General features: G+C 37.5%; 1 protein-coding gene across 1 annotated transcript in view; it reads right to left on the reverse strand.

Annotated features, from left to right (window-relative positions):
* Positions 1–2,010: 2,010 nt before the first annotated feature.
* The window catches only part of Gfral (GDNF family receptor alpha like), a 48,999-nt gene continuing 23,422 nt past the window's right edge, over positions 2,011–27,587 (reverse strand). The window contains exons 6-9 of the mRNA XM_028773547.1: positions 26,441–26,691; positions 4,814–4,906; positions 4,298–4,370; positions 2,011–2,074 (exon numbers count right to left, since the gene is read on the reverse strand). Coding sequence (XP_028629380.1) covers positions 2,011–2,074; positions 4,298–4,370; positions 4,814–4,906; positions 26,441–26,691 — 481 coding nt within the window. The remainder of the gene's footprint in view (positions 2,075–4,297; positions 4,371–4,813; positions 4,907–26,440; positions 26,692–27,587) is intronic.

A 27,587-nucleotide genomic window follows, 5' to 3' on the forward strand; every position in this document is an offset into this window, starting at 1 on the left:
CAGATCTCAGTTTAAATGTAAGAATCTCAGGTCTCAAGAATCTCAGGTTTTGGTAAACTCAAGAATTAACTGCCCCAGGACACATCCTGGGAAAGCACACATTCCAGAGGAAAAGCTCAAGATAAGGGGTAATCAGGAAGCCAGGCCCTTAACACAGTACATCTGGGTAAACAGAAGCTAACCCTCTTTGTTGTAAAAGATAAGATGCAAATTTGAGTTACTTAGAAACCAGGGCCTGGGAATGGAAACCGGGCCTGTGAATGGCTGTTTAAAATATTTATGGTTATTGTTTAAGAAGTAATTAACTGTCCTTGTGAATTCTGTGAGAATAATATATAAACTGCCCTTAGCTTTAGTTCAGGGTTCTTCTTGCCTGCATGCATGAGAATCCCAGTGCATTGCTTTTTATCAATTTATCAATAAACCTCATGTTATTGCAGAGAATCCCATCTGTGAGTGTTTCTTGGGGAGTGCGTCCCTTGGTTTTGGATCCTTAGGTCCAACAAGGGCAGTGGAGATTGAAAGAGCAAACCAGTCTGATAGGGGTGCTAAAAGAATTTCAGACACTGTCCTTTAGATTTTATTTTTGTTTGCTATGCTTGTCATTGTGATTAGTTTAAAAAATAAAAAAGAAGATATCTTATACTTATCACTAATTTGTATTAATTTTGACATAGGTGACATTAGGATGCAGACTATGAAAACAAAACAAAAAGAAGCACATATGAGCCACAGCTTTGAGGTTGCCAAAAAAATCCTCAATTTTCTTCTGTCTTAAACTTTTTCTCAAGAGACATTTCTGAGATCTAGCTGGTAAGTGTTAATTTCTCAGGAAAGCCTGAGGGAATTTTGTTGAACTAAAATACTCCTAAAAGCAACTTGACATTCTTTTCAGAACATTCCTTTCCAGAGAGGTGCTTCCACTTCTGCAGACATCGGCAAGTCTTCACTAGACAGCAATAACTGAAAGGTGGAAATCCCTGCACTCCCTTAGCAGCAGGTCCACACTAGGCTGAATGAGCAGTCCTTTGCAGTTATTTGTGATTTACCAAGTTTGACTTGCCTTCTTTAAAATGTGAAGTATTGCTTTTCAGTTGTCTGAAATACACAGAACCAAGGGTTAGGTTCAAGTTTAATTTAATATAGACACTTTAATAAATACAAGACCAAGCAAGAGGAATATATCTGACCTTCAATGGCAAATGTATCTTTAATTACTAGGATGGTGTCTTCGGGCTATTAAATATTTATGTTTTGTGTGACTATCCAACCTTAAGATGCTGAATTATTAATGCCAATATGATTGCATGCATTTGTAAAATATATATTCATTAACTGGTAAATATATTTCCTAAGCACAATTATATTGATGACAAACCAGACCAAAGTAGCAATATAGAAAAATTACAGAAAATAGCACTTTAAGTATGTCTTTATTTCATGATGATTAAATTCATGCTAATTACAGATATTAACACAACAAACAAAAAGTAAAATTTAATACAATTTAAATTATAAAATTTTTAGGATGTCAGTTTTTATTTTTATAAGCAGTTATATAACCAAATATGTTCAATGTTACCAATTTGTTTAGTGATTGAACATGAAGTAAGAATATGCAAATACACTCAACATTCTAATTAGCATTTTAATTTTACCAACATAATGGGAAACATTGTTCAGAAAAATGAACACACTAATTATGATAAGTCTTATAAGATAGAAGTTAATATGTGCACTGGTAGGTAGTCTTTCATCAAAATTCACATTTTACATGACACCTGTTACCTTTAAAGAAAATGTTACCATATGACACCACTACAAGTATTTACTCAATTTTTTTTAAAGAAAACAAAAAACAAACCTGTGATCATTATGCTGTATTACTGTACCAGGCATTTTTATAGATAATGACTAAACATTGTCAAATCCATCTTAAATCAGATTATAGGCAAATATAATTTTCCATTGGTTAGCCACACAGACTTGTGGTTGATAGTGATCTGCAGCTCACTGAATGATGACACCTCCAGGCGTTTCGATGGGTGAAGGATCTCTTTCTTTACTTGGTATCCTGTAGGAAAATAAGAGACGTTGTTAAGACACCAGTGTCAGCTCCTTATAAATTTGCATTTGGGGGTGGTGTCTTTGTTGAGGGATGGGGATAATGAAGTTACTGAGAATAAAGTTTCAAGAGTAGTATATTCTAAGGCTTTCTAAGGACTATCATATATTTTACTGTGGTTTCCAAATAATCTTATTTAATGGACTATTTTCATGTAAGTAAGTTTTCAACTATGTTTCTTAAAAACTTATTTTAAGACAGGGTATTTTAATTTAGTAAGACTATATAAAACATGTGTGAAACTCCTCATATTGACTAAGGGTTTGTATCCACATGGTTATACTGGCCGTTGGGTATATGTGACTGAAATCTGTTAGGAGGATTCTCTAATTCTAGCTCATAGGTAAAGGAAGTTTTGTTGCTGATTATGTTTTATTCTGTTCTGTTCATGATGCCTTTGATTTTGGAATTTTTTAAAAATTCTGGATCTTACTACATAACACAGTTTTAAATTATGTGGAAAATATTTTTTACTTAATAGTATGAATCATTTATCTTAAATATATGCATTACAACCAAATCTGTGACCCAACAGTAGAGCTATTGCCTAGCATGCAGCAGACTGTTTAAGATCTCCAGGGCCTCAAAAACCAAAGAACAAATCAATAAATATATATTAGAGTAAATTCAAGACTTTGTGTATAATAATAATAATATTATTATTATTATTAATAATAACACTCTTTCTGTCCTCTAGTGAAAAACCGTGCATTTTTGCTCAAGTAAAAACAGAGGTAAAATTATGTCAAATTCATGGGGAACTCCAACATATTATCTGTGTGGTGTCATTTTGTATGTGAGGCCTCTTGAGCCCATTTAGCCAATGCTAACTTCATATGATGCATGTGGCTAAAAAGTGAAGGTCAAGAGTCATCTCGTCTATGTATGGGTTTTTCTGGGATAGCAAACTATGTTTTTTCAAATCAGTGTTCTTGTCATGAACTAATAAAACAAGCAGAATAGTTGAGAGGTGTTTCCAAATATTTTTAAACCATGTAAAGGATAGTCACTTAACTGTGTAATTCTCTCCTTAGATATTGATTTTTACTATTTGGACTTTAAAAATACATTGGAATCCATAGAATATGTTTTTGGACAATTCTTAAAGTCTTAGAGAATTCACTTTGCTTTGGTATTGATTTTGGTAGATGTTAAACTAAATGTTTAGAAAAAGTTAAACATTTAGAAGCATTGAAGTCAAGAAGTTTTTAAACTGTTGTTGCATTTAAAAATAAAGAAATTTGAGTGTCCTTAGGCAAAGCATTCATTCATCACCTACTGGCTTCTCACTATAGCTGTTTACATCGTCACTTCAGGTATATACATATATATATATATATATATATATATATATATATATATATATATATAACCTGCCTAGTTGTCAAGTCCTGTAATTATATTTTTTAGCTTGCTTCTGGGGCAGCAATATGTGTACATGTACTGGGCAGTTGACTGAGCAAACTTTCATTTGTAGTCAATTGTCAAAGAGAAACACATATAAAGAAGTATGCTATTCAAACTAAATATACATATGCATACATGTATAATTATTGAGCAAGTGAACATGCTACTTCATATGAGGTTGTCCTTTTCAATTAAAGGTAAGCAGGTTATCTATTTTTCAATACTAAATAAGTTAAAATATTTTAAAATCCTGGGATTTAAAGCTATAAAAATCAACATATTCTGGCAATGAACACAGCTAAGGTAAGGGAAAGAATTTGCATAGAGTACAGACAATAGCACTTTTTTATGGGTAGGTGTGAGACCTCATTGAATGTGTCTTTCAATAAATATTTATTTAAACTTGAACAAAACTTATCAGTATATAAGAAACCACAGTGATATGTGTTCAGGTAAATGTAATTGAATCATACAATACATGACTTATGTGAGTTGATCAGTTTTCTAAATAAGTGAACTGCAAACAGCACAGTTCAGTTTGCGGTAGAGAAATTCAAGCAATAGATTGATAAAGATTATAATTGGAAAGAACCCATAATCCATATGTAACTGCAATGCAATATAAAATGAATCCCCTGTGGTCACATTTTCCCTTACACAGAAGACTGAAAGTCCATAGACTTATCCTACATAAAGCTATATTTAACCTTCAATCCAAGTTCCGGATTTTGTCCACTCCCTCTCTTCTGAGTTGCATTCACCTACCTTAGCTTGAGCATCACCAAGAAGAGAATTCCACAGGTAACTACCATACACACAACAACATAGATTAGTTCTCCTGGGAAGAAAAGATTAGAAATTAACTGCTCGTGTTAATGTGGATTGCTGGAAGCCCAGGAGGGTTCAATCCTAGGTGAAGAACTACAGGCAACTGAGAAATGTTTGCACTGGGGAATGTTTGTCTTCAGGGAGGGGCACACTGATTGGCTACCCAATACCAAATGGCCAATACTGGAAACATGCAAACTAGTAACATAAAGACTGAGAATGTTATATTAGTAATATATGCATGTATACTTAAATGAATGTAACAACAATTAATAAATAATGTGGCCATGAATTTGAAAGAGAGAAAGGAGGTGTATTTGGGAGGATTTAGAGGAAGACTAGAGAAGTTGAGATGATGTGATTATATCATGATCTCAAAAAAATGAAATAATTTTTAATTCACTGTAGTTTAGAGACACTAAGCATTATTTTCATAGAGAGTTTTTAACTGACCATTAAAGGGAGAATTGAATCCAGTCAGAGTAATTTCTTTTGAATGCTTTCCTTCATATGAAGAAATGTCTTTGACATTAGGAGTTGGGTAATCTAAAAGAAAATAATAAAAAATTGAAGTATTTAAAATTATACTTTGGCTTTATCAAATTGTTATAATTTGTTTCATATTATATTAAATCACAGAAATCTAATTCTATGCCACAGTTTTTATAAGTCTAATGATTTGTATGAAAGTACAAATGCTAAAATTTTAAAACCTTATCCCTACCATGTTTGATCAATTAAATCATGGAAACCCTTTTCCTACAAACCATGATTAGAAAAAAAGTTCTTGCTTTATGGAATAACTTACTGAGTCTTGCATATGGGCAAGAGAGACAGAAGATAGTAATTTGAAGCTTCAGGTTTAGACATTGAAGAAGATTTCTTCTTTACACAAGTGATTATTTCAATGTGTTTTTTATTCCTTTTTATTTAATCTTTTTTATTGAATATTTTATTTATTTACATTTCAGATGTTATCCCCTATCCCATCCCCCCTCCTCCATTTTGCTTTTATACTATTTTAATTACATGCAGGTATTAAGGTCAGTTCTAGGTTGAGGACTAGCAATATAATAGATGCAAATAGTCAAGGAACAAGCAAGACAATAAACACAAACAGCCAAAGAACAAGCAAGGCAATAAACAAAGTCCTGTGATCACTCCCATGATCCCTGGGGACCCAGGAGCCCACTTCAATGTGTTTTAGTGATACCACGTTTTTCAAGTAGCCACTGATAAATGGCATCCCACAAAGGAGTCTCTGAGTGAGCTGATCCTGCCACTCATCTGTCATGGGGCAGCTTGTATGCAGGGGTAATGCCCTAGCCCCTCGCCCTTCACTACCTGTGTAGCAATCTGGAGAGTTGGCCCTGGGATCATGAGAGGGTGAACTGGCACTGCCCCTCACTAGTTAAAGTGCTCAGGAAAGTAGGCCCCAAGTCATGACTCAGTAACAATATAGCTGGCCTGGTGATGGAGGTAATACGGGTACAGATGGTGGGGGAGGTGGGGAGTGGGGGTGTAAGCTGACTCCAAGAGCATGAAGGCAGGAGATCTGACCCTGCCTCCTGCTGATGGAGGTACTGGGTGGCTTAGCCAGAGCAATGCTGGAGAGTTAGCCCTAGTGGTACCCATAAGGGAGAGCTGGCATGGGGACCAGCTCAGCTATCACCCAGGCCCAGACCCAAGGCTCTGAGGTGGCCCACCCCCAAATCTATATCAACTGCAAATGGTTGGGATTCCTGAAAGGGCCAGTCCTGCTGATCCAAACTGATAGGATCCCCATGACACAGAGCAACAACAGGATAACCTGAGGAGGCCAGATGAGGATCCAGGGTTGATGGTGTCACAGAAGCCAGAAATCTTGTACCAGTCCAATGACTCATTGCCATGGACATTTGCAAGTGAAGATGTGTGGACAGCGGGATATACTGTCGGACACACTGACACACTACAGTTTCCATAACCAGATGTTTTCTATGCTTTTGTTTTTGTTTGTTAGTTTGTATTTTTTATTTTGTGGGGGAGGTTGCAAAAGCGAAGAACATTTATAAGGGGACAGGAGATGAGGAGAACTGGGCTGCATGATGTGAAACTCACTAAGTCTTAATAAAAAGTTAAAAAACAAAACCAAAGTTCTCAAGGTGGTTTATCAAGGAATCCATGAATAAAATCTTGGCAAGCCTGAGTATATGTAACTGGTAGACTAACATTTGTGTATTAGGATGTGTTCCAGGAAATATTAAATAAGACACCAAGTTCCCGTGCTACACCCAGCTACTCTCTGCCCCTGTGGTCTTGCTGCCTCTGCCTCTAGGCTAGACCCAGGCAGCATCACAGCAGTCTTCTCAGTTCTGAGTTAGCTTGCCTCAGAGCCAGTTACTTCTCAGCTATCTACCTCCTGTGGCTAGTTGACACAAATCCCCTTAACCCAGTAAATCAAAACTCTAGAAGCTTATAATTAATCAGTCAGATTTATATATCAATAAATTCTCAGTTCACAAGATGCCCACTCAATAATTTCAGAGCCAATAGATAAGAATATAAATTACCGACCTAGATATTACAAATTGTCCTGTAATTATCCATCTCTTACATCAAATTCATAGCTACCTGTGGCTATTTAATGCCACACAGAATCTGAGTCATCCTGCTCTTCCTCCATTTTCTTTCCTTCTCTGTCCTCTCCCTCCTCTGCTTCTTCTCCACCAAACTTTTCAGCTCCACCTTCCCTTCCACTGCCCAATCACTGGCTCTAGCCTTTATTTTACCAGTTAAGGTGGAGAGAAGGTTCACAAGAGGATTCACTCTTTGTCCACATCAACTAACTCCCTGAAGAGAGGAATTAGCATCAAAATAGAAGCCAGGGCTATCCACAACAAGGGTGAGTACAGAATATACATTGAAGATTCTTATTTTTTAACCAATCAATGGAAAGCAGGAAAATCCCACATTAAAATCGTCTATGTCTCTCCATGTAAATATTAAAGTCTTTTTGTTTACTAAACACACACATTGCATAAACAATCGCCACACGATTTCTATTGCTCTTAGCCGCTTTTGCACAGGATTCCATTCTCTCTGTCACTGGATCCAAACAAATCAACCATCTCACTCCATGCTGCTACTCCTGATTTATAGCAAACTATGGGATATAAAAAGAGAGTTTTAAATAGTATTTGGACAGGTTTGTCAGTATCCACACTGACCTCTAGATATAGGTAAGAAATTTAGAATTTGTTCTTACTTTGAAATCAGGGGATCAATTAGCAAGTGAAGGATCAAGTGTGACACAGAAGCAATAAGTAACTTAAAACTTGCTGTCATAGCTCAGTCAGCAAAGTGTTTCCTGTGCAGTTTCAAGGACCTGAGTTCTACCTCGAATACCAATATAGAAGAAACCTAGCTGTGATGGTAACTTAATGTATTTCCAGTCCTGGGGAAGCAGAGACGAGAAAATGCCTGAGACTTTTATGCTGGCCATCCTTGGTGAACCTGTAAGTCTCAGATTCCAGTGTCTGACTTGTCTCAAGAAAAACTAATAATCAAAGAAATACTTAAAACAAAACAAAACAAAACAAAACAAAACAACAACAACAAACCCAACAAGGTAGATGACTTCTGAGGAATGACTCCTAAGGCTGATTAATTTTCACATGCCTTTTCATTCACACACAAATACACACACACACACAAATGCACAATACACACACACACACACACACAAATGCACATTTAAACACAATTAAAGCTAGAATGTTTCAGCTATCCATGGTGTCAGATTTAAGAGGATTCAATTTGAAGCATGTCAATTATATGCTAAATTATATATTTTCAGGGCAGTGCCTTATTTTTTCTAAACATGCAACATGCAGAAGTTTAACTTTGTGTGAGTACAGAAAATAAAACCTGTGCATTGATTCAAAAAGATACAAATATGCAGCATCTCAGTAAGAGCACAATATTACTGCAGCGTCTCAGTAAAAGTGCAATATTACTTAGAATACGTAAACAGCAAAATACACACCGTAAGTGAGAGAGAAAATTTGTGCAATCAAGATATTCTTTATGGACTTGACATTCTCTGTATAGAAAAACATTTTAATTTGTGCGTGAGTGCGTGCGTGTGTATGTGTGTGTGTGTGTGTGTGTGTGTGCAGGAACGAGTCACAGTGTGTATATGGAAATGAGAGCACCATTTTGTAGAGCCAGTTCTTCCCTTCCAGTCTTATGTGGATTATAAGGATCAAACTCAGGTCACTAGGCCTAAGCAGCAAGAGCTTTTTTGTGCCAAGCCATATAGCTGGGCCTTAATGAGTATTTAGGTGAAGACTTGAAAGAAAGCAAAAGGAAAATCAGTCTTTATATCAAAGACTGGAGTGCACAGAGAGGCCCAGGAACTCTTCAGGTAAATCGTTTAATCTTAAAGTACTGGACTTTTATCACTTAAAGGCTCCATCCTAAGTCACTTCCATGCTTCATGCACACTCACAGGGTATAGTCCATGCCTCATGCACACTCACAGGGTATAGTCCATGCCTTGTGCACACTCACAGGGTATAGTCCATGCCTCGTGCACACTCACAGGGTATAGTCCATGCCTCATGCACACTCACAGGGTATAGTCCATGCCTCGTGCACACTCACAGGGTATAGTCCATGCCTCGTGCACACTCACAGGGTATAGTCCATGCCTCATGCACACTCACAGGGTATAGTCCACAGCCAAAACAGGGAAGGTAAGAAGTTGAGTGCACGTGTATCACTAATTTTTCAGATGGAGCAAATGAGTGCAGTTTAAGTTTAGAGGATGAGAAATGCGGACAGTCAGCTTTTAGATATCTTTCCACAGGTTTCTTTCTAGAACATGTTTAATAGCGATTGTAAAGGGCACTTAATATAAATATAAGCGTTAAAGGTTTAGAACAAACACCTCCAGTCAGAACCACGTTGTGGTTTTTCACAAATACTTCAGATTGTATTACAAGGTAATTTGTATGCTTTAAATATCCTGTTACTTTATATAACTCTACAAAGATATAATGATAACTAGAAATAAAAAAAATAAGTCACAGCACTGTAGACAACAGAATTAGAGACACAGGTAACATCAAAAGGAGAGGACAGTCACTGATATCTTGCCATGGACTTAAGGCCTCCTTCTAATTTGCTGAATGTTTTGGAGTGGACTAATTTTCATTTTCCTTTTAAGTCTTCTGCAACCAAGTTTATTAAATCAACATAATGTTTTTTAGCTAATAATGACGATCAAACAAAACAGAGCCTGCAAATGGTCCTGTGGAGCATAGGCATCAAGTAGAAGCCATGTTTTCTCTCTTTATTTTTTGAGAAAGAATTTGAGAAGGGTCATGGGACAGGTTGGAGGGATGAGAGGAAGAGGGGGAAATTTGTATACATGAATGTCACAAAATAGAATATTAGAAAAAGAGAAATTAATTGTAAGTGATAGAAACTTTTAACTATGGTAAGTTAGTAAAATCAAAATTCTTAATAACACAGAGAGTGTAGGGGAGGGACAGGGAAAAAAGTCTAGGTTTAGGTTTATTAGATACAGGAGTGAAGCAATGAAATCGGTCTCTACCAATGTAATAAGATATAGGGACAGCAACAGGTAGGCCAGCACTGAGTCAGGAGATGGCACTCAGCTGAACATTCTTTTCAGGTAGCTACTTGGCCATATTTAAAGAACTAAAACTGTAAAAGAGACCATGTGTCCATTGTAGGATAGGTATGCTGAAATGGCGGTGGATCAAAGTAAATATGGAGAAGTGTTGGGAGTAGCTATTAAGGCTGTAGACACACGCTTCATGTACATTTTCAAGGTAATAGCTACCACATGTAGCTTAGACAGAATGCTGTTGTAAGGTTTAGACTGTGCTCTGCACTAGAAACAGAGTGACTGAAGACAAAGGAGCTGACTCATGGTGACCTGGCTATTTATAACACCACCAGAAAAAAGAAATCTTCATTTGCAGAAAACATACAACATCACAGTGGAGTAGTACAGTGAACTGCCCCTTGAAACAAGCCTTGTCAACTGATTTATGTGGCCTCCCACTTGTCAGAGTGCCTTGCCTCCCAACCAAAGTAGGCATCATCAGAAACCAGTGAACTCTAGAGTCTTAAATAATTGAGCTGTTTTGAAAGTCTTTATCATATGCCTCTGGGGACTTTTTATCCACCAAACTCAGGTGCTGATACAACAATAGAGTATAAACCCAACTATTATAAACTTATAGAATACTGTTGATGGGGAAAGTTAGGCAGCCTTGGTGCTAACCCAAAACAAAACAAAACAAAACCAACCAACCAACCAACCAACCAACCAACCAACCAACCAACCAACCAACCAACCAATCAACCAGCTAAAGAACCCTTCTCACCCTAAGTAGAGGAATAGAAAAGAAAGAGATGAAGAAAAGGTGTCAGTGTTATAGAGACACACTGTTGAGATATCACTGAGAACTTACACAGGTCTTGATGGAAGTTTCTATCATTCCACACTGTTTTATCTGTTTGAAAACTGATTGAGAGTAATGAACAAGAATAAAAGCTGTTTGAGCATTTTATAGCTTACAAGGTAACAGAGTGATTTTTGAATTTTCTTGCAATGCTCCTAATGTTGTATGGATTTTAATGGGCTCATGCAAAGGACTCCAAGAGAAAAATTTGGAAATCATGATATTAATGGAAGATAACCTATTTGACATTACCAGTGGATTCCCAGGAAAGTTTTACTTGTTGTTTACAGGCCTCATCAAAGAGGCTTAATTTGTCTAAGTACCAAACATCCTTTTTCATGGAAGTTCCCCATCTAAAATAATATTCCAGAGTGTAGGTGCCAGGGCAGTTAACCATTAAATGCCCACATGTGGTACTTCATGGGAAGAATCTGATGCTATTATGTTGCTGTCTCATGAATACTTGTCTTTTAAGCCAGGAATACACACGCTCATAATAAATGGCTTTTATGACTTCACATACACAACCCTGAAGTGCAGAAAGTATAAAGGAAAGATTGCTTATCTTATGCAGGCTTGGCATGAACTCCATCCCCAATTACAGGCAATGAGGGGCTGGATGAAGCCAATGAAAGCATAGGCAGGAAAATGGAAAATATAGCACAATGCCTTCACATAATAAAGACTGTTATTGTTCAAATTGCAACAATATTGTTTTGGTTTGTTTCTTTATATTCTTCCGTGATCTTAAATGTTTCTGTCCTCTATAGTGGTGCCAAAATGTGAGCTGTCTCACTCATCAGTGGCAACTCTTTAATCTTTCTTTTTTGGCATAAGCACACAGCCAAGGTAGTCATGGATGATTCATGCATCATTTCATGCTCGGTGGCAGACTTCCTTCTCCCCTAAAAACACCTAAGCCTTTAAGAGCAGAGTTGGGAAAAAAAGTGAAGGTTGGAGACAGATGTTCTCCTGTTGTTTCTGTTGAGGGTTTGTATACTTCAGTATTTCCAGATTTGAGCCGTGTGAAACATTTTCTGCAAAATAAGAAGCCAAGCCAAATTCACTGGGTTTCAGATCTGCAGACAAAATTTGAACCAGCTGGCTTTTATTGGTAACGTTTGTGTGTAAGAAAACCGAGTGGTGAAAATAAAACCAGCATTTTCCCAAACTGGAATGGACGTGTCTTTTGGCTATCCCTTCCATCTATCTTCTCTTGAGACAGTTTTGAATTTTGAAAGGACCTCAAATAAAATGTGCCAGGTAATTCTTTGGAGTATCTGTTCGGAATATTAACTAACAAAGATAGAAGATGGAAGCAAACCTGCTTCTTCTCATGGCCAAAATTCAGAAGAAGATGAAAGAAGCTGTGGTTCTATACAACCTGAGTTCAAGTTGCTCAGAGCATGCTCTCTATGCATATACTTTCAGAAGTAAATCCCAAGAGGTGCCAATTTAAATCCACAAATGTATACATCAAAACCTGGCAATGAGGGCACACTATGGCAAACTTCACTGGGTTTGCAGACGGCAAAGCTCTGCCCTACAGTTTAGGTACATTTAGGTGGGAATTACTAGGTTTATTATAACAACATATGCAACATAGATTTAAATATATTAATAGAAGCAAACAAGCATGTCCTATTATGAAAAAGGGGAAAATATTTACAATTATTTCCATAATTTTAAAAGCAAGGCAAATAAGAGGTAATCCTAGCAAGAGGGGACTCCCTTTTCTCCAAATTTCAGTTCCCTGTTACCAGAAAGAGTAAGTATTCTTACATAAATAAAGAAATGATGTAAGTTTCTTAAAATTTGATCTAGTCTTTGAGAGGAAAACCTCTTGGCTGTTTGTCTATTGTGAAATTCCCACTGCAGGTGACAGCTTCCAGAACAACATTGTCTTGTCAAAGCTACAAGTGTTACCATAGCAAATATGGCATGCCCAACTATTCAGGTTGTGAAAGAGTGTGTAAAAAAACATGTACTATCAGCCACCTGAGAGGTGCACTTCTCATCCAAGCCCAATTTTACAATGAGAAGCCTATATTCTGCACATTTTTCTGAACATTGTAGGAAATGTACTGATACTCAAGTGATTATAAGCTTCTGCAGCCCATATCTCAATTTTCATCGATTAGAATAGTAAAGACAAGGAGAATTCTGAGATCAAAGCCATCCATGCTCTGTTGGATGGCCATATGCCAATGGGCAGTAATAATGAGTTACTTTTAAAAAATGAAGGCTGGGGGGGGTCACATGTAATTGGAAGGAGGAAGGTAGACATGTTGCAGAAATCCGAGGAAAGTTGGAAGACAGAAAAGGTGGCTGGATATGATCAAATTTAATTGTATAAATGTATAAAATTCTCAAAGAATAAAAGAAGACAGAATTGTAAAGGTCTTATTTTTCCATGCTTATGGCATTTTTTTTTAAATGAGTACATCTGAAACATAATCACAGTTTATCTTTACTTAACAAAACTGGCGTCACCACATTAGTTTTTAATCACAATGTCTCTTCTGGTTGAATTTGAGGGTATGTTTCTATAGTTGAGATCATAATATAATTATAACACTTCTCCTTTCCCTTTCCTTCCTCAAAACATCTCACACACACCCTTCCCTTTTACGTTTCATAGTCAAGGCCTCTTTTCTTTAGTCAATGTTTATAGTTAGGTTTTCTATTGCCGTGATTAAACACTATGGCCAAAAGCAAGCTAGAGAGAATATGGTTTACTTCTCTTACATTTCCACATCACAGTCCATCACAAGAGGATGTCAGGGCAGGAACTCAAGCTGTTGCTGCTACTGCTGCTGTTACTGCTACTGTTTACTGGCTTTCCTACTCTTGGCTTACTCAGACTACTTTCTTATACCTCCCAGAACCACTTGCCCAGGGTGACAGTATTCACAGTGATTTAGGTTCACCCATATCAATTACCAATCCAGAAAATGTCTTAAAGACTTTCCCACAGGCTAATCCTATGAAAATATTTTCTCAATTAAGAGTCTGCCTTTAGCCAGCACTAAAAGATACTTCATTCTGATCACAGGATGATCAACCAAGAAGAAATTGAAATTCTAAACATGTATGTGCTGAACTTGGAGTTAAATGATGTCATAGATCAAATGGAGCTGACAGATATCTAAAGAATGTTCTGGCTAAACATCACATCATGTGCACTCTTCTCAGCAGTCCACAGAGATTTTTACAAACTAGATTCCATGTTGGAATATAAAGTGAATCTCAGGAAATACAAAAATTTTTGAAGTATATCCATGTGTCTTCTGTGACCATGATTCAATTAGCTCAAAATCAATAGTAAAGGATTATTTTAAAGTTAAGAAAGTTAATTGAGGTTAAATAACACTAAAGAATGATATAATAAAAAAATGAAATTGTTTAAAATTCCTGGAAATAAATGAATATAAAAACCCAAGATGCCAAAACCTCTGGAACACACTGAAAGCAGTTTTATAAGGGAAGTTCATTGTGCTAAGTAGATATATTTTTTAAAAAAATCAAATGGAGCATGAATAAATGCCCTAAAGATGTACCTCAAGAGTTTAGAAAAATGAATGATAAACCAAACCCAAAGCTACTAGATAGGAAGGAATAATACCAAGTCAAAAATCAATAAAATAAAAACAAAAACAACAACAAAAATAATTCAAAGATTCAATGAAATTAAGAGCTAGTTCTATGAATAAAATAGGTAGCCCCTTAACCAAATTAATCAAAATGAAGGAAGACAAGACCCAAATTAATAAAATTATAGATTGGTAAAGAAGCATTATAACAGGATTTGAAAACATGCTTTCTTTTTTTTTTTTCCACTGTATCATGGATTCTTTATTTGTAAACCAGTGAAGCTATTTATTTATTTATTCATTTTTTTATAATTTATTTTTTCTCAAATCATAATTCATTCACACAGGGGTTATAAACACAGAAAGGCAGGATGTGGGGAAGGGAATGACACTGGAGTGTGGGTGATCAGGGGGAATACAGATATCATCAGAACCAGGTATCGGCTGGGTGAAGGTTCAGGGGACAAGTCACTATGACTCTGCCTATGACTCGCTTGTCCTTATCTAAGTTGGTATTGTCTGCCAAGGCTACCTATTTACAAGGTCTATGATTACTCAGGCTTGTAAATTTCCACAAAAGCTGCCTGTTGACATTAGCTTATAGCCATCTGTTTCAATGTTTTTCGACTGAGACCCAAGTCTTGGTGTTAGTATACATGTATGACAGGTCTATTGCTGATTTTAGGCCTATGGGTGATTTTAGGCCTTCAGTGTGTAAACAGGGCTGCCCCTGACATCTCCTCCCTTCTCTAAGTATAGAAGGGCTATGGCAATTCTAAACTTGCGAAGGCGGGGATAGAGGCCTGACCTCCAGTATTTGAAGGGGACCTTGTAATGGCTCCAGTCCTCCTGTCATTGTCCAGTGAGGCATGAGGGCCATACCCGTTCCGATGTCTTTTTCCTGGAGAGGGGATACTTTTGACATCAACCCCTATGCAGTCAGGCTTGTCCCTCAGGGAACCCAGATAGATATTTTTATCTTTTATTGATATTCCCTTGCAGAGCTTAGCCTTGCAGCCTATGCAAGAATTCAGATCCACCCAACCTAAACGGGGGGGACTTCTGCCCCTAGACCAAGCAGAGAGGGGCCACCCAGAACCCCCTCTGTCAGGCGATCTGAATTCTTGTGTAGGCTGCGAGGCTAAGCACTGCAAGGAAAACATGTTTTCTTATTTAAGTTGAGAAACTAAAAGAAATCAGTGGATTTCTGGATACATCTGAAGCATCAAAATCAAGCCAAGACGACAATTTAAACAGATCATAAAAACATGGAGACAGAAAGAGTAACAAAAAGCCTTCAGACAAAAGAAAAAGATCAAGGTACAGAAGGCTTGAGAGATAATTCTACCATACTTTCATGAAACTAAAATCCAGTACTTCTCAAATTATTAACAAATTGGAAGTGAAAGGATCATTTCTAAATGTTCTCTATAAAGCTGCCATTGCTCTAATTCCAAAGACAGGTTACAAAAAAGATATAGACTAAATCAATGTGTCTAGTGAATATAGATACAACAAGTCTAACACACACCCACACACAAACACACAGAGGAACAATAACTACACACACCACACACACACACACACACACACACTCACACACTGTTTTGGTCTGCTTTCATGTTGTTACAATAAACACCATGAACAGAAGCAACCTGAGGAAATGTTTATTTCACTTTGAGGAGAAATCAGATCAGGCTCTTAATGCAGGAACCTAGATACAGGAAGTGAAACAGAGGTCATGGAGGAAATCTGTTGACTGACTTGTTTCCAATGGATCTTTCAGCTCTGCTTTCATGCAACTCAGGATCATCTTGCCTCTGCTAACTCTGCCCACAGTGAACTGGGCACTCTCACATCAGTCATTAATCAAGACAATGCTTCACAGTCTTGCACATGGGCCAATTTGATGGAAGCATTTTCTCTGTCGAGTTTCCCTCTTCCCAAATGACTCTAGTTTGTGCCAAGTTGACAAAATTAACCAGCATATTCATCCACCCCAATCATGTTGACTTCACTCTGAGATGTAGGGATGGTTTAACTTAAGCAAATCAATAAATGTATAGCAAAGACTATATACATATGAGACAAAACCTCACAGCCTGCATCACGCTAAATGGAGAAACTCTAGAAGTAATCCCATTAAAATCAGAAATAAAACAGGGCTACCACTATATCCACTCCTATTCAATACAGTAGTTGAGACCCTAGCTAGAGCCATAAGGCAAAATAAGAAAATTAAAAGGTACAAAGAAGAAAAGAAGACATCAAGTGACCTTCATTTGCTGATGATATGATAGTGTCTTAGAGTTTTTAGTGCTCTGATAAAATACCATAACATTATACATCACAGTCAATACCATAACATTCTACATCACAGTCAATCATCGAAGGAAGTCAGAGTAGAAACTTAAGACAGGAACTAAGGCAGAGATCATGGAGGAATATTGCCTACTGGCTTGTGTCCAGTGGCTTGTTCTTCCCGCTTTCTTATAACATGCAGGGCCACCTGTCCAGGGATGCTATCGTCTAGAGTGAATGAGGCCCTCCCACTTCTGTCATTAATCAAGACAATGTTCCACCGACTTGCTTACAGACCAGTCTTATGAAGGTCTTGTCTCAGTTAAGATTTCCTCTTCTTGGATATGTCTAAGTTTATGTTAAGTTGACAAAACTAACTGGCACAGATAGGCTACATCATAGAGTCCAATGAGTCCACCAAACCCTAAATGATCAACACTTTCAGCAAAGTTACAGAATGCCAAATTTTCTTATAAAAACGAGGACAAAATGGCAGCCTATAAATTGCGAAAAGGTTTTCACTAGCCCTGCATCCAATAGAAGGTTAATATCCAAAATATATAAAGAACTCAAGAAGTTAGACTCCATAAAACCAGATAATTCAATTAAATAACGGGGTACAGAGCTAAACAGAGAATTCTCAGCTGAAGAATCTCAAATAGCCAGTAAGTACTTAAAGAAATGTTCAGCATCCTTAGTCATCAGGGAAATGCCAATCAAAACAACCTTGAGATTCCACCTCACATCAATCAAAATGGCTAAGAATAAGAACTGAAGCAACAGTAGATGCTGGTGAGGATATGGAGAAAAGGGAACACTCCTCCATTGTTGGTGGGATTGCAAACTAGTACAACCACCCTGGAAATCAATCTGGTGGTTCATCATAAAATTGGAAAGAGTTCTAGCTGAGGACCCAGCTATACCATTCTTGCATATATGCCCAAAAGATGTTCTACCATACCACAAGGGCATGTGCTTCACTATGTTCATAGCAGCCTTATTTTTGATAGCCAGAAACTAGAAGCAACCCAGATTTCCCTGAACCAAATAACGAATACAGAAAATGTGGTTCATTTACATAATGGAATACTATTTAAAACAAGGACATCATGAATTTTGTAGGCAAATGGATGGAACTAGTAAATATAATCCTGAGTGAGGTAACCCAGACACAAAAGGACATGCATGCTATGTATTCACTGACAAGTGGATATTAGCCAAAAAGTACAGAATGCCCATGACACATCCAGCAGACCCTAAGAAGTTAAACAAGAAGGAAAACCCAAGTAAGGATGCTTCAATCTCACTTAAAAGTATCAAAATAGTCACTGGAGGGAGACAGAGGAAGGGAGGGACCTGAGTGGGAGAGGGGATTGAGAGGGGAAAAGGGGAACAGGATCAGGTATGGAGGAGACAGGAGAGAAGCCCAGAGGACCAAGAGAGTGAGTGCAAATATTTCACAGCTTGGGGCATGGATGGTGGTGGTGGTGGGGCCCTGGGATGTGAGAGGATACTAGGACTCAGTAAGGATACTATAGCTGAAATGCCCAACAGTGGGGAGATGAGACCTTCAGCCCTAAGACATGGCCCCTAGTGGCAGCATACCTTATATCAGGAAAAACTAACATTTTGAGGAATCTTTTGTACACAATAAATGTTTGTCTGTCTTGCCCTTGTTGAACACATGGCCTACAGTTGTCAACACTGTATTTAAGAAGCCACTTCTCTTTTGTAAAAATTTTTGTCTGCCTATGACATCATTATGATAGTGCCAAGCCTATGGATTCCTGTGATTTTCCATATCCTCAAGTTTACGGTTTACTGAGCTTCAGTCTTCCTATGAGTTAGCTATGTAATTTCTGTGGCACTGCTCTGGTGTAGGGATGAAGAAGATCATGCCCATTACAGACATGCTGGTGTTGTCTTGCCTCTACAAAACCACACTGTATACTAGAGTCTATTAATTTCCAAACATGCGATTCAACCATTAGGGTTGTTCGTTTTGATCCATGTTTTAAAATCCACATTTAAAAGTTGGCCTGACAAGAAAGAAAGAAAGAAAGAAAGAAAGAAAGAAAGAAAGAAAGAAAGAAAGAAGGGAGGGAGGGAGGGAGGGAGGGAGGGAGGGAGGGAAGGAAGGAAGGAAGGAAGAAAGGAGGGTCTCTGTTTATATTTTAGGCTTGAAAACTAATAAAAGCTAAAAACACTGTTTTTCTCCTGAGATACAAGCCCAAAAAAACATTTGGAATTCTAAGTCTATAAATTAAAATACATAAAAGGCAAAACTTACAGAGTTTACCATGGTTATATGTTTCTATATCGATTTGTAACTGAACTCATTTTAAAGAAATGGTTTGTTTGTTTTTATTATTCTTTTCATTGCTAACTTAAAATACATATGCTTGATCTTAAAAAAAAAAGCACAAAGCCTTTTCAAATAATGAAAAACAAGATCCTAGAGGAATAATCACAGAATTCTAAAAGGGAAAAACATAAATTTATAAGTGAGTGTCTACGAATTTGATGACCTACAAATTCACCATGGAGCCACTTTAATCCAGAAAATACAACATATTTGAAAGCTTAGACACTACATAATAAATATGAATATAGACTAGAGAAAGTCTGTTAAATGTTCCTTGAAAACCAGAAGACTATTTTAGCACCTGGACTGAATTTGAAGGAAACTAAACTTGAATTAAAGTTTTGTGTAGACACCAAGAAAAAGTCAGTGGTTTTGGCTAGTTGAAGTGGTTTATTTAAAGACAGAACTTAACATAAAGTTCCTGGAACGCTGCCTTATATTTGGCTGTAAGAAACAGTCGTGTGTGTGTGTGTGTGTGTTTATGTGAAGGAAGGAGGGAAGACAGAAAGAGTCAGAGTCAGAATTGCAATCAGAAATGTCTCTCACACTGCTCATTGTTTAATTTATAGTGAATAATTCTCCTTCTCAGCTAGGCAGTGATTTTATGACACTGAAAATTAAGACAAACATCTTAAAAGATAAGCTTGAGCCTTCATAAATTCATCTTCACAGTCTCTAAATTATCTTTTAAAAAATGAGCACAGTTTTATGCAGTACAGAAAAATATGCAGCAATGTGTTATGCACCACTCCATATACATGGGTAGGTTTAAAAGGCTATCTGCGAATGCACTGAATGATGGAATGGGATACTGGATCCAAACCTTCGCTGGGAAAGAGGCAGACAAATTCTGTCAAGCAAGAATGGATCATATATCCATTGAGTGCACACAAACACGATAAGTAAAACACTTTTATAGCATTTTGATATCTATGAGAAGGCATGGACAGACAGAGGTAGAAATGGGGCTATAAAATGAAACTAAGTGCTAGAGCACGGAGTGGCCAGAAAGGTTCTTTTCTTAAGACTAAGACCTTACTTAATATGTAAGTACACACTATGTCATGAAAGCCAGCTGGGTATAGAAATCTTTTGGAAACAATCTTCTTCCATCTGTATTTTCATGTAGATACAGGGAAACATAGGCAGCTTAGGTGATGTATTAATTTAAGAACAAAGTCATGTTTGGATAGTGGTTTACTTACATGGTGAAATAAATCCAATTGTTAAATTGAAATATACATTTTACTATTCAGAACTTAAAGAAGTAGATCATCACAAAAGAACAGTGTTACGACATAAAGACAGCCAATATTCTCATCACAGTGAACATCTGAAGCCTGTGTGTGTTAACTCCTGATTCTTTTACTTAAACATTTGAATTGAAAATTTTTAGCTTAAGATGAAATAAAAGATTGAGGCTCTTAATCTTAATTCTCATAAGGGGAAAATATCGCTTGCATTCACTGACAGGGCAGCCACCAAGAAAGAATATATATTGTTTTGTTCCTGCTTCTATGGATGTATTGATTCACTCTTGCATTTTCACTGTTGGGTTACTATTGTGTGTCTGTAGTTGTTGGAAGGATTGGACAAAGTGTGCCACCAGAGGAGCTTCATGACTTTGTGCTTAGTAACCTTGCTTTTTCCCATGCAGACCATTCTTGTTCCCTGAGAAGTGCGAAGGAGGCTCTTGGACTTCACACAGGAGACTGAAGTTTTCCACATGTGGATAAGATCAGTGGCTCCCAAACTTGGCTACAGTCAGAGTTATCTGGACAAGATTGGTTTTATATAAGAAATTCTGTAGATATTTCTGAGGGTGATTCAAGTTTGGGAATCAAAAATTTAATGTTAGTTAATTCCCTTTGGCTTCGAGTTGTGTTTGGCCTATTAGGGCCTTCAGTTATAACAGAATATTTATTCCAAATAAAATTGGGAGAACCAACTACCTTCTGTGAACACTTAGTAGAGAATATTGAAAATGTGTATGTGTAAAGTATAAAGAAAAAACCCAGAAGTAAAACCTGGAAGCCCAATTAATGGACTAGTTTTAAATCCAAAACCCAAACAATAGTTTTTAAAGTAATGTGTTTAGAAGATATGCATTACTTACTATATAATAGTCACTTGATACATGGAAGTTTTTCTCAGTATGGTGTACAGACTTTGGTAAGTTACATGAGGATAGCTACAGGACACACCTCTTGTCCTTTGGAATTAGATCACACCGCACACAAAGCCTGTTTGCTCTTTGAAATATATCTTTGGATATTATCAGATCTGTTAGGCAACTGGTTCTAGGAAAACTGGGTGTAGTTCATGGACATCTGTCACAAACCACAAACCCAGAGGTGGCCCTAGAGAGCAGGGTGAAAGAGAAGCCCTCATTGCAGGCACAATTGTTACTTAATTTTGCTTTGTCTAGAAAGAGAAGTGGCTAGACATAAAACTTACAGTTGGTGGTTAATTTCTAGATCCATGAGACGAAAAGAACAAATATGGAAATTTGTAACCATGGAAGGGAAGGGGAAGTAGCACATGGAAGGCCATATGCTAGTGGTAAAAAGTGGACAGATTTCTCTGGGAGATTCTACCCACCACAACATGCCCTCCACACAAAGGTGAAGTTAATAGACTATGCGGTGTAAGTCTGCAGGGTCTTTTAAAACCTCTCTATGTCATGAGATGAAGTATGATGTTGCTATAGCGGAAAGGATGGGAGCTAGCTCTGGGTATCACAGAATGGATTTCTCTTCCCTAAGGCTGGCTAGTAGAGATCCTCTAATGATGAGTGGCAAGTCTTCCAGCATCACCAGAGACCTGTAGGGAGCCCTTATTTTGGTAGACTAGCAGTAAGTTGATGAAATGATTGTCCTATCTTAAATGAGTTAGGGATGCCTTGTAGCTGAAATGTATATTTACTTTGGGTACAGAGTTTTTCTTTCCTTCTTACAATCAAAACACTTCCTCTAAAACACTAGCCTCCCTTGATGCAGCAGCAACTTAGCAATGCTTTGCCTTGTGCCTGTACCTTTGCCACATTCTTTCTCCAGCAAAATTCAATTTGTGCAGTAAAATGTGATTGTGGAAGTTGCTTGCTTTATATTGCTATGATATAGTCTATGATCAAAAGAAATTGGGAAGTAAAGGGTTATTGGGGTTGTATATCTCTATAAAAGTCTATCTTTGAGAGAAGTTAGGACAGGGGGGTCAAGCAGGAGCACAGGTGTGCCTCTCATGGCTCCTTGGCTTGGTTCTTTATACAGTCCATGACCACCTGCTCAGAGTGGTACTACAGTAGCAACAGCTCTCCCATCAATCACCAATCAAGAAAATGTCTTACAGACTTGCCTACAGGACCATCTGATTAGTGGCATTTTCTCAATTGAAGTTTCCTCTTCCCAGAGGCTTATGGTGAATTGACAAAAACTAACCAGCACAGAGCTCCAGTCAGCATTTTGCATGCACATATTTAAGAGTTCCAGAGATCATGGTTACGACAATGGGGAACAACGTTACAAGGATGAATATTTTGTCTTTTTTCTTCTATGACATAGTCTCATGATATATTTACAAAGCATTGTAGAGCGATTCAAAAGGAAAGGGCAGGTTTTAATTCAATGTATTAGAAGAAAACTACATATATTTGTACAAACTAATGACTCCTCCTGTTTTCAAAACTGGCCTCAGACTACTATTCACAATCTATTGCTCTATGCTTTGTATTCTTCTGTGAGTGACAGATATATTCAGATATGAATTTCTATTTCCCAGCATAATAATGAATAAACTAGATCAATATTAGGGGATGCTGCTTTATATATTTTGTTGGAGATATAGTGGCAGAGACTGGCTAGAAATACACCAAATTCATTTCCCTTTCTACCAGAAGTGAACTGAACTTCCCAGCTTCCCTTGCAGGTAAGTGAAAGTGATGAGCAAGCCACTTAGGACTGACCCACCTAGGTGGCTGGAGCACAAGTTGTACATTTCATTAGCGGGGTAGATGTGTTGTATGGGTTCTATGAGCCCAGAAGAGAACTTGGAGTTACTAAATAGCTCTGTAACACCTGAATTTCAATAATCTTCAATTTCCATCCTACCTGCTCTCTTTGTAATTACCTTCAGTTGGTGAGGAATTAAATCTTGTGTCAATCTACTAATATATATTTGGTGCTGTTACTCAAAAGGAGCTGACCATATAGACACCTGTATGAAAATGTGCATATCATCATGTGGTATTGCCATAGTATAAACCTGAAATACTCAGGAATAGGAAGCAATCAGGTAGATGAGAAGTGCCTACTGGAGTCTGGGAAGGAAGCTGGCCTTTGTATTCTACAGAGGCTAGTGATACTGTACAACTAGAAAGCGAGACCCAGCATCCATACAACCCATAGCTCAGATCAGGTGGTTTTATTAGACAGCACACATTATGAAATGATTATTCTGTATGAGCATTGTGTAAGGTTTTCTAACAAGAATGGAGACTTGAAGTGGGGACTCATTTGCTTTCCAGAGATGAGAGGTATTAAAATGTGAACCAATATTGAAAAAGATAACTGTAGGTCCCCCATGAGTAAGAGATACAAAAGTGAAGTCCAACGGACCCAGCTAGGTGGCTGAGGCTAGAGTCAGGATAGCCTTTTCACTCAAGCCATTAAATAAGAAAGTCTTGGATATAAGGGAGTCAGGAATAAGGCAGATGTGGAACTAAATTAAAATAAAATGACTTCTTTTTAAAAAATTGCCTTTTGGCATATGAAATTAAGTAAAAGAAGATAGATTAGAAAATTAGCAGATGCTTAAGAGTTTATATTGCCTAAGAAACCCCTGATTAAGTTGTAAAACAACAACAAAACCCCAAACCATGTGATTGTTAAACTTTACCTAGTCTCTCAAAATGGATAATCTGAGTCTGATCTGAGTTCCATAGTTATCAAAGAAGCCATAGGTCTCTAAACAACTGAGGTATGGTTTTGGAAAAATCAGGCCAAGAAGAACCTTGTAGAAGACAAAATGGAAGAAATGGGAGGTGGTTCTTTGAAGATGCGTGATCCAGGGTATAATTTAGTAAATCTACCCTACAGTGTGCTTCCTATGATTTCTAGCTGAATCCCATTATTCTGTACGCGGTAATGTTTCCTCCCTCTCTCCCTCCCTCCCTCCCTCCCTCCCTCCCTCCCTCCCTCCCTCTCTCCCTCCTCCTCTCCCCTCTGCATACATGTGTGTATGTGTTCTTGATGTTTGTAGTAAATGGGATAACAGTCAAAAGTCTGCTGTTCATAGATACTTTGCTTACTGTAAGGCAGGATGTGGGATTGCATAGCATACAATTGACTTTGAGTTAGTGTCAGAATAGAAATTTGGAAAACTTTTAGATGTCTTTCTAGGAAAGATATAAATATCTTCTCTGTGTAAACTCAAGAGTGAGCTTATATTTGTTAAGAGTGACAGTAAATGGTAGCAATTGTATAGCTGTTGGTTGATAATCCTAGTGTTCTTCCTTCTGATGCATAGTTAGACTATAATGTCCAGACTTCTGGAAGGTAGGTATGGTTCCATTAGTTGTTGTCAGGTGTGAATAAGAGATGTTCATTGCTGTCACTATCAAACAACAAACACTCCCGTTTGGCTAGGCTGTATACTACTTATTCTTTCTTTGTTCTTAGGCTGGTTCCCTATGATAAATCAGATGTACATGCTTGGAAAGTAGCTAGTCTTTCTTAGATGGTTGTTTTTAATGCTGACAGAGTCTGTGTTGCAGCAAAAGGGACCCATCCTGTGTGGAGCTTCTGCTGTTGGTTATACCATCCAGCACAGTACTGATGTCTCAACGATAATACAGTCATCATGGATACAATCATGTAGGAGAATACAAACTTGCATTAGAATAGACTCATCCCTGGGCATGATGAACTGCCTAATTGAATAAGCCTATAAGGCAAATGTTGAAAAATCATCAGAAGAATAAAAATTAAAATATTGAGGGACACCATATTGCAACAAACCAAAACAACAATAAACTAAACCAAAACAAAACAGTAAATTGTTCATGAAGTTGGCTTGAGGTCTAAAAATGAATAGAACTTGTAGAATTTTGACCTGGATGCAGTGGATGTCCAATGGAAAAGCCTGATCTAAACTCAGACAGCAGAGCACAGGCCAAGTGCATGGGTCAGTGTATAAAAGGGAAAGGAGCTGAAACAAGGGACACAGGGAACTCCTTTGGAATAAACAGATGCAAGGCTAAGAGTGACAGGTAGAAACAGCTGGCTCTGGAAAACTACCTGTCACTGGCAAGAGGGGAATATCAGCAGACAGAAACACATACGAGAGGAAGCTCCAAGCTCCTCTAGTTTGTCCTATGAGATGTTTTCACAAAGCTTTTGAGAATCTCAAGACAGTGATGTCAGTGTACTCATCTCCAAACAAGCCAGTGCCTAAATTTCAGTTTCCTTTCCCCTAAATTAAAGATTAACTTAAAATATATTTACATCTTATTACTAAAAGATAATAAGCAGACTTGTTAAAGCCCAAAGGGACAGAAAAATAAAGCACAGGGGCAGGACACCTTCAATCGTAGACTTAAAAATCAATCAGTCCTGGTGAGCCCATCTTGACTATCCACATCCTTGTGTAGTTTGCTCCTGAAATCACCCTGAGACTGGCATATGACTTGATTTGCTCACAGTATGGCAGCAGGAGATACTTGAGAAATACCTGTATATTTGGTTTTAGTCACTAGGAATTCTGCCTCACCATGTAACAGTCCCAGGCTTTATTGCTGAAGGAGACACCAGAGGAGAAATATGCTGTACCAGCTGACAGTGCTTGCTAAATATACCAACTTGGTCAATCCAGCCTCAGGTGTCTGTGAGTGTCAATACTTGAGAGAGTTTAGACAAAAGACAATTCACCCAAGGTCAGTGTATAAAACTGTTCAGCTAAGTAGCTAAATGGTTAATGATTTTTGGCCAATGTTTTGGAGTTGATTTGTTTTTACAGAACAAATAATAATTGATATGTTCAGCATGTAAATGAAGCCTTTATGCTTCTCATATTTAAATCAGTAAATTATGATGAATAGTAACTTATCAATGTAAACAGTGTATCATTTTCTGATACAGGAGAAATAAAAAGCAAAACCAAACATAACTAAAATAGCAAACGCAAATTCTTTATGAACATTTTTGTTTTAGGATGGCTGGATTATCTCTCTCTCTCTCTCTCTCTCTCTCTCTTTCTCTCTCTCCCCTTTATTTATATAGTGGAAAATGATAGATATGTAGGTAAGCAGATAAATAAAAGACAGTCTTTTAATTGGACAACTTACTGAAACATGATTTGCCATGAAGCATGTGCTGCAAAATCATGCACAATGGTTCAACATTCTGTGTAATGCTCCTGCAAGTACATGGCACTTGAAGGACTGTCCCAAAGGTTCCTAGGTAGGCAGTCCTGCAGCTGTCACTCCCAGAACAAGTAAGGTCTTGTCGGCCTAACATGCTAATGCATGTCTCGTCTTCATGGCACTTCCCAGTCACATGGGGCCAGCATTCTGTCTGGAATGTTCGATAGTGTGTCCTAGAAAACAGAGTGAAGAACTGGATTTAGTCTACGGATAGAGAGATTTCACATTAACATGTGGTGGTCTCTTACCTAATGAAACATTGGCCTGGGGCAGAATGAGGTGTTGGTTTCAAGACTTATGGAAAGCTAACTTTGTATTTTCAAGCATCACATAGGGAGCGTGGGGAAGAAAAACAAAAATCAAAATAGTGAAATTTTGTAAATTACTCTACTTTCCTGAGACTGATTTTCCCTTGTGGCTAATTTTATCCCAACACTTTGCAGTATGAACTACTTGAGAGATTTATTAAAGAACTTTTTGAAACCTCATGCAATTTCGGAGCTCATTTAGACACTGTCCACCACTGAGAAATTTCTTTATTCTGTTTCCATGCTTTCATACTGAATAAACTTTATAAAATTATTTTAATAATTTTTTGTTTTTGATAGCAAGAACTAAGGCTGGGGAACATGTCTCCCTGAAAGAAATTTCATATTTTCTAGTAACCTGTCAGATCATCTTATAAGGTGAGAATGAAGCCCAGACAATGAAGGGTCAGTGATAGGCAGAGAGATACCTTGATTGAAGCTACTTAGGCATTCAAATTTTGGTCTGCTATTTAAACTTTAATATTATGTCAGCCTCCCACAAGGTGTACTTGGAGGTAGGAAGTTTCACTAGATATACTCTTTCCTCTTCCCAGTGTAACCACGTTGACTAAGTCTCCTTTTTGTTTTCTAGTATTAATTTGACTCCTTTAATTGACTTATTGAGGCCAATTGTTCAAACCCAGCTTGGACACAGATGGTGGATTCCTGCACACACTAATTCAACTACAAAAAACTGGCATAGGGACCCATGACAAACCTGTAATTCTGCATCTCTCAGGAGGCTGAAGCAGATGACCTAG

This window comes from Grammomys surdaster, unplaced genomic scaffold, assembly GCF_004785775.1.
Source record: "Grammomys surdaster isolate TR1022 unplaced genomic scaffold, NIH_TR_1.0 231, whole genome shotgun sequence".
NCBI lineage: Eukaryota > Metazoa > Chordata > Mammalia > Rodentia > Muridae > Grammomys > Grammomys surdaster.